At 51.8% G+C, this 19,123-nt stretch overlaps 1 protein-coding gene across 13 annotated transcripts in view; it reads right to left on the bottom strand.

The window, feature by feature from the left end:
• Kcnq2 (potassium voltage-gated channel subfamily Q member 2) overlaps positions 1-16,978 on the bottom strand; it is a 59,850-nt gene extending 42,872 nt beyond the window's left edge. For 6 of the 13 annotated variants that reach the window (XM_005362719.2, XM_026787145.1, XM_013352125.1 and 3 more), the window contains exon 1: positions 16,510-16,977. In XM_005362719.2, coding sequence (XP_005362776.1) covers positions 16,510-16,805 — 296 coding nt within the window. In that variant the 5' untranslated portion in view covers positions 16,806-16,977. Of the gene's footprint in view, positions 1-16,509 lie in introns of all 13 variants that reach the window. The other 7 variants (XM_026787142.1, XM_026787143.1, XM_026787146.1 and 4 more) reach the window with 2 other exon arrangements.
• Between the last annotated feature and the right edge of the window lie 2,145 nt (positions 16,979-19,123).

The raw sequence follows: 19,123 nt of genomic DNA, 5'->3' as shown, positions 1-19,123 counted from the left end.
GAGCACCCAGCCCTGGAGCCCCGGGCTTCTGACAAGTCCCAGGTTTGTGGCTCTGAGAGCGAGCACCCAGCCCTGAAGCCTCGGGCTTCCACGCTCCTGAGCAGAGGCTCTGGCGGCAGTGGCGGCTGCTGGCGCGATCAGAACAACACAAAAGCCGCAGTCACATTTCAAAACTGCAATTAATTTCCTTTGCTCATTAGCCAATTTGTTCAATTAACTAAGCACTGAAAAGATAAATAAAAGAAAGTACAGACATCTCTAATGCCTCCTAGCACTTATTCCGACCGCCTGGGTGTCTACTCCCAACGTGGGCAGCAGGAAAGGAGAGGGAAGGCTAACAGAGATGCCCGTGCCCTGATAAAGATCACGGAGGCTTGAGAGGCGATGCAAACACGCGAGGAACACGGAAGCACACCAGGAGCAGCTTAGCCTGGCAGGAACCCAGAGGAAGTTTCCACAAAGAGGGGTCCCTGGGACCAGGGCCTGCGGAGTAACGAGGAGTTAGCTTGGCCAGAAGCTAACAGGAGTTGGCAGGGAAGGTGTTTTGACAGAAGAATGATTTGGCAGAGAGGATGGATATGTGCTGGACCTGGACAGAAAGGAATTCAGGGCCAGGGACAGACCTTCAAGGGCAGAACTCAAAAACAGAGAATCCACACTTAGTTCAGAAAATCCAGCTCCCTGTGGTACAACATATTGTTTTTTGTTAAAAAGACCGAAGGGACCCTGTCTTCCTATTACCCATCTCACTTAACCCTTCCTATACCAGTATTCCCTCCCTGCCCCTTCATACCATCTGCATTCTGATCCCTTCCTTGAAACCTCCCTGTTTCCCCTGAGTGGTTTCTTGGGCTTCTTGGCTTCATACACAAGACCCGTGCGAGATCAAACCAGAATGCAAGAGCGAGGCGGTCGTGAAGTCCCACCTCTGGCTGAAGAGCTATTGGCAGATTAGGGATGCTGGGTGAGATGGAGCCCATTGTCTTCAAGGATCCTGCCCCCAGGAGGCTATCTATCCCCCAGCCCATGGGCCTGACACTCACTACACATTAGCAACACCAAGTGAACTCAGTAGGTTTTTTTAAAAAAAGAACGCATGAAGATGGGAGAAAAAAAAATGGTGGTGGGTGGATAAGGGAGCAATGAGAGAGGGGATGGTGGTAAGTTTAAAAACACATTATATGCATGTGTGAAATCTCAAACAATAAAAAGTGAAGAATAAACGTATCCAGGTTTTTCCCATAAAAAAAAAGAAAAGAAAAAAATATCACTGAATCTGAGCCAATGAGATAGCTCCGCAGGAAAAAAGAATCTGCCACCTGACCCGATGACCTGATCAGTCAGACCCAAATTTAAATAAAAACCACCGAGGCCGAGGTGCCAGTTAACCAAGCCCTCTCAGAACATTCTAGGGGCATGATGACCTGGTTATACAAAGCCAATGGCGGGAACATAAACCTAGTTCCCCAGAACACTCTCATGCAGCCAGCGGGTTATATATCATCCACCGTACAGAGAAAAACCACTCTGGAGCCCTGCTACCCCAGCAGCCTCCAGAAAGTGCCTGCCATGGCTCCTCCACTCCACGGTTTGTTTTTTAAGTTTTCAGAACAGACAGAGCAGATGGCCCCCTCCAGGAAGGCTGGTGCAGGGGAGGCTGCGAGGGACACGCAGGAAGAGCAGCGCCCACGCTGCTCTTGGAAGCTCAGAGACAGGAAGGAGCTCAGGCTGTGTGACCAGGCTCCTCCCAGGCAGGAAGCCTCCAAGGAGAGGGGCCCTAGCCTAGCCATGCCTCCAGGCCCAAGATGACTACCTAGACACTCGTAACCCATCCACCTGTAAGTACCTCAGTGACGTGACTGTCCCATCCAGCACATACCAACCCCAACACATCCCACACTCGTGTCCGCTTTAGAGATGAGGAGGGGCACTGGGGCTCTAGAAGGTAGGGCTCTTCCTACCTTCTAACCTTGGGAGGGGGTAATGGATGCTCCCCTAATCTCTAGCCTCCATGATGTGGTACTTCACAGGATCCAGGTCTCCGCCTCAGTATGGGGGAGAAATGACAACAGGAGAACCATAGAGGTCTCCCTCAGACCTACCCTCTACACAAGGCTAGCCTCCTCCAGGCTAAGCCATCATGTGTCAGTGGTCATTCAACCACGGGCAGAAACTGTCCTGGGAATGTCCATCCCCTCCCTTCCCCCCTGCCCTGCTATGCTGTGTTCTGTTTTCTGACAACTCATAGGAACTGCAATAGGAAGATAAGCAGCATCTTCCTTCCCCTCCGAGAGAAGACAGAAACCCTGGGGGTACTCAACCAGCATGAGCACCAGTGTTCACAGGGCCTGGAACCACCCACTGGAACCGGCCATCACAAGAATTGTCCCTGTGACAAACATTCAGACTTAAATTCAGCATTGTCTTCAACCAGATGGGACTGGGGAAACATGGGAGAAGCAGTTTTGGGAGCTCCATGCCATGAGACACCCTCTGACACTTGGCCAAATTTCCCCCCCCCCCAGCACCCCCAAACCAAGGTTAGGAGCCTTGGATGAGAAAAGGTTCATCACAGTCTGCAGTGCAGCCATCGCTAAGTCTGGAGGCTCAGAAAGAACAAGAGGCCTGGGTCAGGAAGAGGGCTGGTTTCTCTGCAGCCAAGAATTACAACACAAGGGGTTTCGGGGCTAATTATGATAATAGATTCAACTTCAGGAGGCTTCCCTGACAGCAGTTGCCAAGGAGACCAGCATCACGAGCAGCTGGTCCCCAGCCTCAGATTTCAAGAGCCAAAAAGGAGCAAGGCAGGGTCCTCAGACAGTCCTTGGCAACCCACCCTAGCTCAGAGAAAGTCACCTAGAATGAAGCTTGCATGGAACTGTTCTGAAACTAGAGACATATCCAGGCCCAAATCACAAGAAACCACTGGGAGAATTAGAGCCAGGCTATCTTTATCCAGCAGCTAGAGGGACTTCTCAACTCTGGGTAGAGGATGATCACTTGAACCAGAATACAGAAGAGAGGAGACAGGTTGGGAGCAAAGGTGGGGGATGGGCAAAGACGCAGGGCCAAGCGCCCTCAGTCGGGCCCAGAAGCACCTCCTAGTGGTCAGTGGCAACTGGTGCAAGCCTACGTTGTCGAGGGCACAGTTTGGATATGTATGCAGCCAATGCAAGGATCCCTGCACACTTGGAAGGCTGCCACCCCAAGGAAACACTCCTCCTCCCGCCTCTTCAGTCTTATAACAGGGAATCTTTCTCTTCTAGAAAAACATAACAAAGGTGCTGCCATCTCCCCCCAATACTGCCTCCCACTGGCTATCCCACTGCCAGACCCAGAACACACTCCAGCCTGGATCCTGACGCAAAGGCTGCCCCAAGGAGGCCAGGGTCCACTATCCTATTGCATGTTTGGTAACTGAAGAAGATCTAATGTCTGGACAGTAAAGGAAGATGGGTTAGCACAGACCTCCAGCCCTGCCCACAACTTTTAGACTACTGAGAGCTGGCTCCACGCGCTGAAAGTCTCAGCTGGCATACTTCACGCCAGGTGTGTGGTGTGATGACCCTAAACGCAGACAGCTGCTCTTGCCCCCACTTACAAATGGTAAAAAAGATTCTCCACGGCCACTGGCGTGGCCCACATGGGATTCAACTACAGCAGGCGAAGTTACCCTGTATGGGAACCCCGTCCACAGAAGGGAATCATATGCCCACACGGGATCACCACCACCATAATCCCCGTTCCCATAAGGCTGGGCCTCTCCTGCTCTGAGGCGGGAGCACCGTAAGGCCCGAAGAGGGCAGCCACCGTGAGGCCACGCACATCCTCTCTGGTGCAGATCACACATGACTCCCCAAGGACCTCCTGCCGCCTCGTCCATTAGGCGCAGGCAGCGCTGTAACCTGGAATCTAATTTCTGCCCCTAATAAACTGCTCTGCTGCCAGGACGACTGCCTCCTTCGATGTCGGAAATGGAGCGGAGCTGGGATGCTGATGGCTGCTCATCCCCTGGACTTGGACAGGACGGAGGGAGGCCCTCTCTCATACTGCCCTGCTCCGGAGGAGTACTGGCCTGTCTGTCACACCAAGGCCCATCTACCCAACCCAGAGCCACTCACCAGAGCATAAAGTCCTCAAGAGGTGAGAGGAAGCTGCCCAGGAGAGACAGACAAGGCCCAACACACACCAGATGCTCTGAAAATGCCTTAGACCCTGAAGACCGCAGCTCAGGAAGCCCCAGGTTCTCAGAGGCTCAGCTGCTGACTCAGCATTCGAGACCTCCACCAATGGCCCCCATCTTGTCCCTCATCTCCAAACACCAAGGTCAGGAGGGATTCTCATGGGTCCCCTCATCCCTGCTGACCGACAATGGTTATCTCAAGGATGGGGGTTGCTACAGAGGTCTGGAGCTTCCACTGCCCCTGACCCACGCCTACACATTGCTCTCTTGTTATTCATCCCATCAGAAGTCCAAGATTCACAGGGACTCCAGCTAGAAGCTGCTACGGACACCATTAGGCTTCCCCAGAAAGCCCAGGTATCTGCTACAGGCACAGATGGCCAAGCTGAGGACCATGGAGGGCTCGGCTTGTCAGAAACCTGCCAGCTCAGCACAGGAAGAGCCCTACCCAGGCACCACCTCAGGACCTGACACCTCTTACATGAGATCCCTGGATACTAAACCTCCACAAGGTTTACTCCCATTAGTCTCCATGGGTGCCGGCCAGAGCTCGGTATATATCAGCTATGGCTGTCCAGGGCCTACACTGCATCCCTGTCTGTCAAATCACCCAAGAAGGCAGCCCGACTGAAGGCTCATAGCCCTGAACCTAGCATCTTTACCCCTTCCCAGGAGTTTATCTCTGCCCTCCCCTCCAGGATGCCCCATGCCAGTCCGCTGTGCAGCCCCCTGAGACCACAGGAAACCTGTCCCATCTCAATCCCAGGAGCGGCCAAAGTTGCGGTGGAAATGTGTGTCAGCGGGTTCAAAGCTCTATGCTGGCCCCAGGGCCCTAAGATCCTGGCCATACCTGGTTCTTTCCTTACTCCTTTCCACTCTTTCTCAGCCTTGCCATGACCCTCCCGTTCCTCGGGGCCTTTGTTCATCTCCTTTTGATACCTGGAGCTTCCTTCTAATCACACAACCCAGAGTAGCGTTTTCTCCAGACTCTCGTGCCTCAAGCAAGTTCACTTCCACTGAGGACACATCTCATCTGTCCTGTCCTCCCCAATGCCCAGAAAGCCACACCCACACCTGTACACAGGCTATAGGTCCTGACTAGTGGGATCCTGCCCTGACCATACTGGAGCCAGCTCCGGAACACGTGTTCATGCCTGTTCCAGCATCGCTTGGGGGTTCTTCGTGCTGTTCACAAGCACGACCAAGAAGGCCAAGACAGAAGGAAGTCAGTACGGTATGTAGGTCTGAGCACAGATGAGATCGGAGCTGCACAAGACCCTGGCCACCCTAAGCCTGGCATGGCGCAAAAGCAGCAGACCACAGACAACACTGTGTCCCCAGAGAAATTACATGGCAACTGGGCTTGCATTGCCTAATGATACAGATAACCCACGTATCCATCAGCAGACAGATGAACAGACAAAATAGACCCCAGCCACCCACAGAAAGAAGTAAGGCTCCACTGCCCTACAACCCAGGCACTCAGAGGAAGCCGCACATGGGGAAAAGCACTGGACTTGTAGGAAATGTCCAGAACCAACCTATCACAGACAGGAAGAGATCAATGAGCACCAGGACATGGAAATGGGCACTGTGGGGAACTGCCCATAGAGACCTGAGTCCTTGGCAACACAGAGCACTGCTGGCCACGTGGTAATTCCTCAAACTACCCCCGATTTATTCACCCACAAATGGTAAGGGTTATGCTAGGAGAATTTCACCTCAGTTTTAAAAGACAACAGGCAAGCAGAGTAAATTATTTCTCCAGAGTGGTTAGCTCTGTGCTCCAAGCAATACTTCTGCTTTAGGGTCTCTTTGTAAAAGGACAGTCTGCATGCTCTCCAGAGACTCCCTAGCCTGTGATCACTGGGCTCCATGGGGCCATCCTGGTGAAAATGGAGATAAAGAGGAAGGGTGCTCTCTGGGGCCTCTGAGACAAGACCAACCCAGTCTCTCTGGGAAGACTTGAGTATATATGGTGTTTCCAGATCGTGAAAGAACCTCAGCAACTATGGACTTGGCATCACCCCTTCCAGAACATGCCCTCTCCCACCATTGAAAAGATGATGCCCTTGGTCAGTACCAGTGCCCGTCCCTCCGTGCCCAGGCTCTCCTTTCCGTACCCACTATTCCTTGATATTCAACCCCCAACACAGATACTTCCGAACTTAGCCAGAGCTCCTCCCCCCATAGGCCCCACCTTGCAGCTGTGAGGGGTAGAAGTGGCTTATAGAAGTCCTCATGAAAGTGACATTTCTCCCTAGCTGCTGTTGATGAAAGATCACCATGGAACCTCAACCCCTCCTGAATGTGAATCTCCATTTTCTTCCATGGTTCAGGCGGTCCATCAGGTGTTCGTGGTACTCCAACAACGGCTTTCCTGACAGAATACCTCCCAGGCCTCCCCATCCACTATCCCAAGTTAGATGGATAGCCATGCCCCTGCCTCCTGCCCAGGCTGTGCTCCTGGGCTGGCTCCACAGCTCACAGCATTGATTCCTGATCATTACTGAATACTTTCTCCCACAATGTGCACAGCTCCCTTGATGGAGAGCTCATCCCTCAAACAGAAGCTCGTCCTGATATTAGCCTCTCCTGGGCCACACCAGGGCCTCTCTTGCTCCTTACCAGACTTCCCAATGATCCAAATGAACGGAGCAAGAGATGGGGCCATAATCAGAAGCACAGCCTGCAGAAATGACCCAGCTGCACAGGATATACCATGGACAGACATACAGGCTTACAGGACACTAACTCAGACACCATCCTAACCTGGGTGTCCCCAAGTGAACTAGATGGAATGACAAACAGTCCCTAGGAGAAGACACAGCACGGAACAGATAATCCGTAAGGAAACCCCAGTGTGGTGTGAACACAGGATAGAAACCAGACCCCAGGTCTCGTTTTGCTCTACAAACTCACAGAAAGGCAGAGGATGGAAATCTCTACACACTTCTTGTTCCCAGTTTCCTACACTGGGGATATAATAAAAACGGAAAAGAAATAATATCCATAACTAAGCGCTTCTGTGAGAGACAAAGCAAGCTGGTCATACCAACGCCTCCAGAGCTGTCCGCCCACACAGTTCCTTCTGCATGCCAGAATTCAGCACCTGGCTAATTCAACTAGGTGTCACGGAGCGCCGTTATGGAGAAGTTCTTCTCATGCTGACCCAGGAAGAAGGAAACCTCCCTGTGCCTTTGACTCATAGCCCCTACTTCCCCATAGAAATCATCCCCCAAGCTCTTGTGCCTTCCAGGGCTAACAACTGAGCTGAGCCTCATTTTGTGGGAAGGCGGGAGCAGCAATCACAGCTTGGAGCTTTTCACCCAAAAGAAAATACGACTGTGCACTTGAATCCAGGACCACGGTCAGCACCACGGAGCCATTCCCACTCCCCCACACTCCCGCCCCATCCTTTTCCTGACCCTTCCCAATTCCAGAAACCCCCACCTCCTCCCCAAGTGCAGCAGGCCTTCCTCTGTGCTGGCCATCTGAACAGAAGGGGTGACAAGAACGGTCCAGACCCTTGCCTTGCTCCACATTGCTGTCCTCCACCCAGAGGCTTTCTACAAACAAATGAACACCAAGCACTGAATCCGTACATCCAGCCTGAGGAGAAATACTGGTTTTGGATGAGAACATTTTCACAGTAGTCTAAAGCTTTTTGCCATATCTCCTACAGCCCAGACGTGTGTATTAAGACATCCAAGGGCCTCACAGCGGCAATATTAGCAGAGGCAGAAGCTCAGATATGTCCTTCATTTCCATCAACAAGGAACCCACGTTAGGATGTGCCCAGGCAGCGGGCCTGGAGTGGGGTTGGGCACCTCCCCCACACTCAGTACAGGAAAATGGCAGGACTGGCAGGGTAAAGGTAGCAAAAACAAGGATATTAAAGATTCCACATGGTCTAAAAATGTACCCTGGGAATACATATAAACCATATCTCTAGAGGAGAGAATAGGCTGGAAGACACAGCTAAGCAGTAAGAAGGCCAGTCTGGAGAATCTCTGCACTGCTAACCACCTCATACAGCCCCAGGTTTTTCCACTGGACTGCTGTGTGATTCATGTGAATTTTGCCTATTCTGAAAGTAAGGGCTGAAAAGGGTGAATAATGCCCTCCACCTAGTTCTAATAACTACACACACACACACACACACACACACACACACAAGGATGCATGCACACACACATACACATGTGCACACGCATGCACGCACACACATACATGCATGCACACACGCGCACACGTGCGCATGCACACACACACAATACTCAAAGAACATCAAAGAAGAGAAAACTAAAGAATGTAAGAGCTGAGCCTGGTGGTGGTGGCACGCCTTTAATACCAGCACTCGGGAGGCAGAGGCAGGCGGATCTCTGTGAGTTTGAGACCAGCCTGGTCTATAAGAGCTAGTTCCAGGACAGGCTCCAAAGCCACAGAGAAACCCTGTCTTGTAAAAATAAAAAAAAAAAATTTTAAAAAGTAAGAGCTGGAAGATTGGAAAGCTTCTGTGAAGTGTTCTCTGGACGTGACCTATCCGCTGGACACATGAACTCACAGCAGCTGGGTTTACCTACACAGAACCTGCACAAGATCAGCCAGTTAATAATTCCAACCCAGAAGGGAAGGAGGGTCACCCAGGTCACACCCACAGCTAAGGAGCTATCAGCAGTCGATGGCTGCTGTGGAAGGGTGAGTCGCCTTTCTTTGGGAGGTACAACTGGTAGGTTGCCCAGGCCCTAGTGGATAGCCCACACCCACGTTTTAAAGGCCATACTAACTGGATTCAGTGGGTTATAAAAAGTAAAACAGCCAAGTGTGGTGGTGTAGGCCTTTAATGCCAGCACTTGGAGGTACAAGCAGGAAGATCTCTGTGAGTTTGAGGCCAAACTGGTCTACATATAAAGTTCCAGGCGAGCCAGGGTTACACGGTAAGACCTTTTCTCAAAATAAAGTAAAAGTAAATCTAAAATTAAAAACAAAATTTAAAAAGAGGACATGAAGCAGATAAGATAGCTGGGGAAAGGAGCAGGGAGAACAGGCGTGGATATGGGATCAGGATATATTGCATATGTGTGTGAATCTTTCAAAAAATATTCAAACAAAAATAAAGAGAGCATCTAAAGAGCCTCCCGCCAAACCCTGGTGCTCCAGAAGTCCTTCATGTGCCTCCTCCAGGCATCACACAGCACCACTGCATCTGGCTCAGAACCCCACACATCCACTGCACAATCCTTCAACACAGCCTCTTCTGAACAGGGTCTCCAAATTTTTCTCATTTCTATCTTGCGTCCCTAAACTGAGTTGACCCTTGCCTCATGCTCACCAATCAGGGTCTTTCCAAGTCAAAGTAGACAGGTAGCACCAGTCTTGTGATGTCTCCAGCACAGGACAAAGTTGGTGGCTCTTGTATGGAAGGGACCAGAGTCCAGGCAGAACCTGGAGCCAGAAGAGCCCCCCTACTTAGGGGAAGGAAGGCTCTCCAGGGATGCCACCTTGGAAGTGACTGACACCGTGAGATCATCACGGAATCTATGCAGACAGTTTCCAAGCAACTCTCATTTAGAATATTCTAGAATAATTGCTCTGCTAGGCATTCACAAAATTATTCCCAATATAAAAAGAAAAAAAAAAGAAATTGAAGATCTAATTCTGCTCCAGCTGGTTAGCCAGCAGAGCCCAAAGACAATGAAGAGTGTGTCTGGAACATATCCTGCCTCCTTTTTCCACATAGAGAAGCCAATGTCCCACAGCCCTTGCAGCCACTCCCTTCAGCCAACTGAAGAGAGACAGGGATGACTAGGGACAATGCTAAGAGCTTCCCTTTGGGTGGGTTTTCTATACCCAGAACAAGACCACCTGCTCTGAAGGAATGCATGGGGTCAGCTGCTGCTGCTCTTAGCCCACTTCTTTCTCAGCATGTCCCTCTGGAACAATCCTTTGCCTCACCACTAAGTCTCTCACCTTGGGTGGAACAATCCTTAGCCTCACCTTGGGGGGTGCCAGGAATGATAAAGAGAATAAAAATGAGGCTAGGGAGATGGCTCAGTTGGTAAAATCCTTCACATACAAGCATGAGGACCTGCATTTGATCCCCAGTACTTGTGTTTAAAAAAAAAAAAAAAGCATAGTGGTACAGTCTTGTTATCCCAGCACTGAGGAGGCAGAAACAGCCTAACTGAATCAGAGAAGCCCAAGTCCTAGTGAGAGACCCTGTCTCAAAAAGCAAGATGGATGGCTTCTGGGCAACATCTAAGGTTAACCTTTTGCCTCTACACACATGCGCACATAGACCTGCACACACAGGATAAGAGAGGATGCAGAGTACCAGGACTCTTGCTGCCTCCAGTCCTGCACAAGGCGGTAGTCCTGAACAGAATGGTGCATCCCCACCCTAGACAGTTGCTCTCAAGACCCTTGACCGTGGACATAAAGTATAGCACCCGCACACAGCTCACAGCTCACAGCACACACCTGGGATTCTGAGAACTACAAGCAAGTCAGCAAGAAAGCAGAGTTCACTTGGAGCACAGACCCCAGAGGAGGCCTGACTGTAAAGGGCTGGGCAGGCACATGGCAGCCATGAGTCACTGCCAATCTGATCTTTGGGGACAGTCACGGGTCAACTCGACACCCTGCATTTGCCCTCAAATTGGCTGAACTGCTTCTGCTGTTGTTAGGCGGTTGGAGGGCTGCAGCTGGGTTTCCTCCTCCAAACCACGGCTTGGTGTCTGGAATGCCACTGTGAGTGAGGCGGTGTTGAAGAAGCTCCTGGAGCTACCAACAAATTGTTATCTGGAAGCAAAGTTCCAGCCATGACAAGGAGAGGCCCATGCTTGGCAGGTATCCACACACAGAGGACAATGCTCGCTGTGAAGGGGGCCCAGCCAAGCCAACTCATCCACATCTGGGTAGAAACCAGATGTCGACAGGGCTTACACAGCAGTTCCTCTGCAGTCTGAGGGACTACTGGTAGAACCTGCACACTGTGTTTGTCAAGACAGAATCGTTCCTCTCCTCAATGCCCAATCGTGAGAGTCCTGTAACATATGTCGCTCAGCCCCACACAGGAACACATCCTCAAACTCCAAAACACACAAACACACTGTTCTAGGAAAACGGTTGGTTTTCCAGGAGCTGACAAGCATTGGACAAGCTTCTGACACTCAGAACTCATGCCTAAGCCTTCTAAACCTGTGCCTCCGGCTAAACAGTGGCCCAAATAAGCTTTCCAGGGTCAAGGTACAGACTATATCCCGAGGCTTTGCCTAAGGGTTGACTGATGTGTGGGAGGCGGAAAGTCACTGTCTACAACTGGACCAGATGTGGTCCCCACTCTTCCACATCCACTGGATAAGGTCGCAATCTGCCAATCTCAGGCAGCATAATCCATGAACATCAGTACCTATAAACCTTTGTGTCTAACGACCCAAATCCACACCCACCTAGGAACATCACGAGGAAACTGATGTCCAGAATCTGGAACTAGTCAGTGGCAGGAGGGCCATCCAGAACCCTCAGTCCCACCCTATCATCCTTCATCCCTGAGAGGTGATAAGAGTCCCCCACCAACCCCACCTTCAGCAGCTAGAACACAAAGGTGCAAACATGATGGGTGGAAGGCACGTAGGTCGTTATGTGACAAGGTGGTCTGCTTCACTTAACACTATTTGTAATGATAAGAAGGTCCCTGAAAAGAAGCATTCCCTTCATCAACTCTACATTACCAGGGGACAACAGTGGCCAGCTCAGAGCTTACTCTCCTCCCAGAAAGGGGCTCACAAGTGTCACTTCAGCCTTTAAAGGAAATGTCCAGGATCAGGGCCAGGGCCAACCCTTTCATCCAACTTCAAGGATACACAGATGGCACACAGCACATGCCACATCCTTTCTCCATGCCTCCCCATGTCAGTTCAGCCCACACATGCTCAAATCCAGCTGTCAGTACACTCCACAGTTCTCCAGAGAGCCCTTGGTCCTAAGAACTTGCCCTTTTCCCCAGATTCAACCGTACAATAAGTAGTGGACTCACCTGTCCTCACTTCAACTGAGGGACCCTGTTCTCTCAAAAACAGGGGGTCAGAACACCTCACCCAGGATGCAATGACATAGCCAAGATCATCATGATCTACAGAAGTCTGTGCATTTTGTTCACTGGACACTAAACACCCCACATTCACCACTGGGTTCCATCTGTACTTAGACACTGTCCCTGGCTCCTTGAAAGCACTCCAGTCTCAAGTACTTTCAGAATCAGAGATAGGCGTCCTACCTACAAGGCCAGCACTTGGGAGCACTCCCAGCACCTAGCAATCTCCATGTCAAATTTCTTCAGGCTGGCAACATTCTGTGGGCCGTCCTGAGTCTCCGTATTGATGACTTTACATATCTGACTCATTACATGTCTGACTCATGCTGTTGTCCGTAGAAATGAGGTTTCTCTGTTGGCATCTGGAATGCTACCCAGAGAGCTCCTTGCCTACTTGCTAATTCATTGTTTCTTTGCAGATGCAAGGGTGTTTCAAGATTTACTCTACACATAAACAGGGCAGAGGGACTGCAATTGTTCATCTCTTCAGTGTTGTTTGAGTTATCGCCGAGGGTTAGAAACTGTGAGCAGGCCAGGGAAGAAACACAGGTTTCCCTGGAAACCACAACTCTCTGAGGTATTCCCATCTTTTGGGAAATTTCCATAAGATTTTCTGAATCTCAGTCAATGAGGCTGCAGGAAGACCTGCTACTTGAGAGAAGCTGAGCACACACCACTGTTCAGTGATCAGGGTTCTTCCCCAAATGCCATAAACCATACCGTCAGAGACCAGACCTTGGAAGTCCAAGTCAACACCTCTCTTGTCTGCTCTAGTGAGGACCAGGCCTGTACCTACCCCTCAAATGACCCTCCAATTCCAACTTCCAGCCTTAGAGCTAAAAGCAGTTAAGGGGAATGAGAAAGAGCTACAAGCCAGCCTAGACACCATTCCACTGGGGAAGGAGGCCGATCTGGGCCCAAAGCACTCAAAGACCCTTGAACCTGATCCTGGATGTTGCTCTGACTATGAAATGGGAGGTGTTACCTAGTTGGACAGCCTCTGGCAATGGCTCTGGGACTCCTAGGGCCCTTATAGGGATACCTAGACACAGTGGACAGAGGGGTCTTGGTGATCAGCCCAAAGAGATGAGCCATGGGAAAGCCCAGAATCCACAGTACAAACCTTCATGACTTGGTTTTCTACTTAGCTGTTTTAAATGCCAATTTCTCTTCTAGCTGGCTGCTGGCCTGGATGTTGAAAAGACCAACTTGTCCACACTCTCAGTTCTAAGGCAAGCCACCTCTCTGCTTACACAGGAGAACCCTTTCAGCTTTAGTTTCCCCACCAAGCTCCTCTGGCCATGAGGCAATAAGGCTAGCATGTGGTAGGAGCATCATGACCCAGCAAACTTTCCCTATGTCCCTGAGTTACTGGAGCTCCCTTCCAGTTCTCTTGAGCACAACAGATGGATTTGATTCCTCCAAGGCCCCCATAATACTCCCACCTCTGTCTAGATTTGTCTTTGCTGTGGCTCACCCTTGAAAAGAGCTAGGCAATCCACAGTGTCTGCCTGGGTGACCCCCGCCCCTGCTCCAGATGAGTGCAGAACTATTTCTGAAAATATCTCTCACAAGCAGTACATAGTGGCATCACTTTGTAAAAGGCAAATGGCAGGGCCCTGTGGATGGTGGGTTCGATTGGCCTTGACCACCAGAGTCCAAATCAAGGGTGGCCACCTCTCTCCTGACTCTGGACAGCGGCTGACCTTCAGCGGGCCAACAGGACTGGACAAGAGGCTGGTACAACTGCACCTCTCACAAATCAGGCTTTGATGGCCAAAGGCAGAAGGAAAGTAGCCCAGGGAAATCCAGCACAGCTTAGATGAGGACTCACTTCTATGAGCCTTGGCTCTGTTCCCCAAGAGATACCAGGAGAGGCTGCATCTTCCTTGGTAACTAATGAACAAACCAAATACTGCCTAGCACACAGCATGGCCTAGTCCATGGGGGGTGGGGGGAGCAACTGTCAACACAAGGGCTGAACGCAAGCTCAGGAATCTCAAGCCACTGGACTGCCTAAATCAGATAGAGGTCAGTGTGGAGGATTCCATGTCTGGAAGCTGGGGGGATGGGTCGTGAGCAAGATAGGCAGTCAGAGATGTGTCACCGTTCACAATGCGATCAATAGGAAGCCTAGAAAATATCACTTGGTCTATATAAAGTCCAGGGAGCCAGGAGTGGCTGTTACCGCCTTACTGATGAAAAGATAAGGCTATCAGGGGTTCTGAGACTAAACGCTTGTGTTTGGCCCCAAGTTAGCACCAGAGATCCTCTGTTCTTCAATGCTCTCCCTCCTGCTCCCAACCCCCAGGCACCTCCCTGTGAGCCCTAGCCACAAAGCAGAGGAGCCAAGAGATCTGCAGCAGGCTGAAGCAGGACGCCTTCATGCTAGAAGTCTAAACCCTAAAGTGTCTAAACCCTGAAGTGTGCCCTAAAGTCTAGCACACTTCAGGGACAGGGGTTGCTCTCTAATGAACTGGGGCTGACGTGGGGATAGGTAAGTTGGAGTAGCACACAGAGTCCATAAAGCAAGGGCCTCCCATGCTGGACTCTGAGCTCTGTATGCTGCTGCTTTTAGGAATCAGGATGCAGGCAGCAGACACAGAGAAACTGACAAGTCAAACCCAGGGACAGGACAGGGCCCCATAAAGGCTACAGACTCAAAAGAAGAATCCTAGATAATGCTACGATCCTGGCTATCCACATCCAGCCCTGTGGACACAGGATTCCATCCTGTCTGTGCCCCAGGAGTCACCTGGGGCCAGGACTTGACAATCTACAGCCAACCACAGTAGCAACTCTTATGCCCCAAGACAAGGATGGAAAAAATGGCTATAGCTGAAGAACACATGGGCTCTTCCTTGGAGTAAAGAAAAACACAGCACCCTGGGCAGGAGAAAATCAAATTCACCTCTCTGGAAGGGGTAGGAGTTGATCCATGGGCTGCTCACCTTGGCCAGCCTATCTGGAGAAACCTCTGCCTCGGGGAATCTCAGGACTGTCCACAGGAGCCTCCCCCCACACACACACACCAGTTGTGGCTGCCCTCTGCCCATCATTCTGCAAGGACCTCAGAATTTCCCTCTATGGACCTTCCCTTGTCCCCAGACCTATCCAAACCACATACAGAACACTCCCAGGCACACACTGGCCCACTCATAGGACACACATCCTGCCGAGGCCAGGACAGGTGAGCACCTTGATAGAGACTTTTCCTGAACATGAATCTCACTCCCATCCCCAAATGCTTCTCATACAAAATGGCCGAGTCTCCGTGCTCCTCCTCTGTTCCTCGTTCCACTGGAATGGGAGAGCCAGCGTCCTTGCACTGGGAGGTTACACACACACACACACACACACACACACACACACACACACACGAACACTCATGTGCGCACGAACACAGGGTTGCCCCTTGCCAGCTGTGCCCCAGGAGGAGTCCCAGACTTGAAGACAAGGACCAGTCCCTTCCAGGCCCAAAGCTGGCAGTGCTGGGGGTCAACAGTGGTCCCTACTGCTGGTCTCCACTTGGGGATTTAGAGCCCAGAATGTGTAGAGGGGCCATCAGCAGGTGCAAACGGGCTGCTTGGAGTGTAGAGGACAAGGTGAGGGGGCCTCCAGGAATGGGTGCAGGCAGCTGCCCTCAGCCCAGCGCTGAGGTGATGTGATGTTAGGTCCCCTCCCCATTTCTGCAACCCGGAAGCTCAGATGGGTAGCAAGAGGTTAAGAGGATGGATGAGAAGAAGCCAGCCCTCTTCACCACCCTTACTTGGTTGTCGGTGAGACCCATGGGTGCAAAGCGGCTGATGAATTCAAACCTAAAGCCTAGCCGCCCTCCCTCCTCGCCGGCCCTTTGTTCCGCGCTGCGGGCCGTGGGGAGGGGCCTCTCCGGCTGAGGGGGGCTGGGGCACCAGCACATCCCGTCCTGCGGGGGAAGGGCTGGTACAACCCAGCTAGGCAGCCGTAAACGCCCCCCCACCCGCGCGTGCAAAAAAAAAAAAAAATCAGTGACTCCAGAATGATCTCCAAAGTCACTCTCCAATTTCTGTCCTTCGCTTTAACCAGAGACTGCAGTGCCGTGACCCAAACCCCACGCCCACGACGCGACCCAAGCGCGAGCGGGGACACGCACACCAGGGCCCCTCAGTCCGCAGCTGCGCCCGCAATCAACCCACGGCCGGGCTAGGGTATCGCAGGCCCACCGCGCACCACATCGTTGGCCACTTACACGTAGGCGTGGTAAATGAACGCCCAGCCGCGGGGCCGCTCCAGCACGTTGTAGAGGAAATTCTGCAGCTTGCGGTAGAAGGCGTTGCGCTTCGGGGGCTTCCCGGCTCCCGCGCCACCCGCGCGCGGCTTGCTCAAAACGCTGCCGCGCTTGGGGGCCTCGGAGCCCGCGATGAGCAGCGCGCCGTCGCGAGTGGAGTCGGGCGCGCCGGGGTCCAGCCCCACGAAGCCCACCTTGAGCTTCTTCTCCCCGCTAGTGCCGGGATACACGCCACCGTTGCGCGACTTCTGCACCATGGTGCCTGCTACGCCCAGTGGGGCGCGGACTCAGCGGGGGCGGCGCGCAGGGGGTGGCGCGGGCCCCAGCCCAGGCCTCCGGTCCGGCAGCCGCATGGCCAAGGCGGCTGCGGCTCCGCGTTCCTACCTGGCCCGGCCGCGCGCGGGGACGCCGCAGCCGCCCGGCTCCGCGCGCGCCTCGGTGCCTGGCCCGCTTCCGCGAGGGCTCCGCCCGCCGCCCCGCCCCGCGTGCCTTAACCCCTAGGACGCCATTGCAGAGGCAGGCAGGGAGAGTAGGTCCAGGTGTACTGCCTCACTGGACAAGGCTTCCCACTCTCCTAGCCTCGTGATGCTTGAGAGGGAGTCCAACCATGTTGTCACCTCTGAGAAAGGCAAAGCTACACAAGCAAGTCCTGTGACCCAGCTCCAGCTCTCTGAGGAATCCCAAAGTGGGTCCAGAGTGGACCTGGGGTCAAGAAATGGATCCTTTTGGGAGAGGATGATACTGACCATTGTCAAGTTGTGAGTTAAAGATCAGCCCACTAGGATCTTAGCTCTTAGCATCAAGCGGACCAGACATGGGGGCACCACCTCTTCACTGGGTAGGTATGCTGGAAGGCTGTAGAGGCTCTCCAAGAGTTAGCCTGAGCAGCCCTAGAACAGAATCCTTGCCTACTTCAGGCTTACTGAGCCAACTGGACTTGTTTAAGGGAGGTCCAGTTGGCTCAGCCCAATCAGTGAGAGGAGGTCTTGATTTTTTCCAGAGGAGAAAAGTGCTGCCCACTCCCTCCGCAGACTGGCTTTATCATGACCTCTGGGTCATCTTCTCCAAGCAAGTCTCTGTAAAGGAACTACTTAAGTCGAGCTGGAGAGATGGCTCGGTGGTTAAGAGCACTGATTGCTCTTACAGAGGACCTGGGTTTGGTTCCCAGCACCCACATGGCAGTTAACAGTTTTCTGTAAGGCCTGGCGATGGTGGCTCATGCCTTTAATCCCAGCTCTCGGGACGCAGAGGCAGGTGGATCTCTGTGAGTTCGAGGCCAGCCTAGTCTACAAGAGCTAATTTCAGGACAGGCTCCAAAGCTACAGAGAAATCCTGTCTCGGGAAAAAAAAAATTGTCTGTAACTCCAGTTCCAGGGGATTCGATACCCTCTTCTGGCCTCCTTGGGCACTGAAAACATATGGTACATGTAAATTTATGCAGGCAAAATATACATACACATAACATAAAAATTAAAAATAATACTTTTTAAAATAACTAGATAAATGACCACAGCTCATTGATGACAACTTGAAAGGGCCTGGCTCATTTCATCCCTCCTCCTGGGACAGCAATTTTTCTGATTAGAAGTCAGAGACCTGAGGGACAAAAGTCCTGGTTCCCAAGAAGGGAAATGTGTTCCAAGAGGAGGCATTGAGAAGGGGGCAAGGTTCAAGGTTGTCTGGACTTCCATAACATCATCTTCTCTTTCAGGGAAAAAAAATATGGGAACATATCCTTGGGGTTGTTAGAGCCATCAGTTAGGCCCACAAACTCCCTGGTGCTGCAGAGTAAGAACACACACACACAGAGAGAGAGAGAGAGAGAGAGAGAGAGAGAGAGAGAGAGAGAGAGAGAAGCTAATAGGGGAGTCAGCTTGGTGCAGACTCCACTACACTCCCCAGATCTCTGTTCTCTTCTCTACCAATGTTTTTTTTTGGTTTTTTTGTTTTTTGCTTTTTGTTTTTTGTTTTTCGAGACAGGGTTTCTCTGTGGCTTTGGAGCCTATCCTGGAACTAGCTCTGTAGACCAGACTCCCAGAGATCCGCCTGCCTCTGCCTCCCAAGTGCTGGGATTAAAGGCGTGCGCCACCACCGCCCTGCCTCTACCAATGTTTTATGGACCTACAGCTTTGCTACATTTCAGAAGATTGTAGAAAGTGACTCCTTCATCGTGGCTTATAACTCCCTGCTTCCTCTGTTTAGGATGCCTTCCCAGCAAGCTGGATCATTAATCATTTATGATATTTTTTTTAAATATCATGCCTTGCATACCTGTGGGCCATGCACTGTCAGCAGCTCAGTTACCAAAATGCCGCTGGCCTCCCCAAGACCCAAGACCCAAGAAAGTGGGTCATGAACACCCAGTCAAACAAGCAACAGGAATTTCAATTGATTTAAAAGTATATGGCAAAAGCTTATAGACTCAGGCCATCTATGCCAAGACTGCATCGACAGGATGCCAGAGGGCGGAGTGGGGGTGGAAAAATTCAGATGCACACGATACCCAGCTCCAGCCGAGGAAAGAGAGCTCTGGTCCAGACTGCAGGCTAGCAAAGTCATCCTCCGGCTGGGCGCT

The sequence above is a fragment of the Microtus ochrogaster genome, linkage group LG8, assembly GCF_000317375.1.
Source record: "Microtus ochrogaster isolate Prairie Vole_2 linkage group LG8, MicOch1.0, whole genome shotgun sequence".
Classification (NCBI taxonomy): Eukaryota; Metazoa; Chordata; class Mammalia; order Rodentia; family Cricetidae; genus Microtus; species Microtus ochrogaster.
The sequence above is the reverse complement of the archived record's forward strand: the minus strand, read 5'-3'. Positions and strand labels throughout refer to the sequence as shown.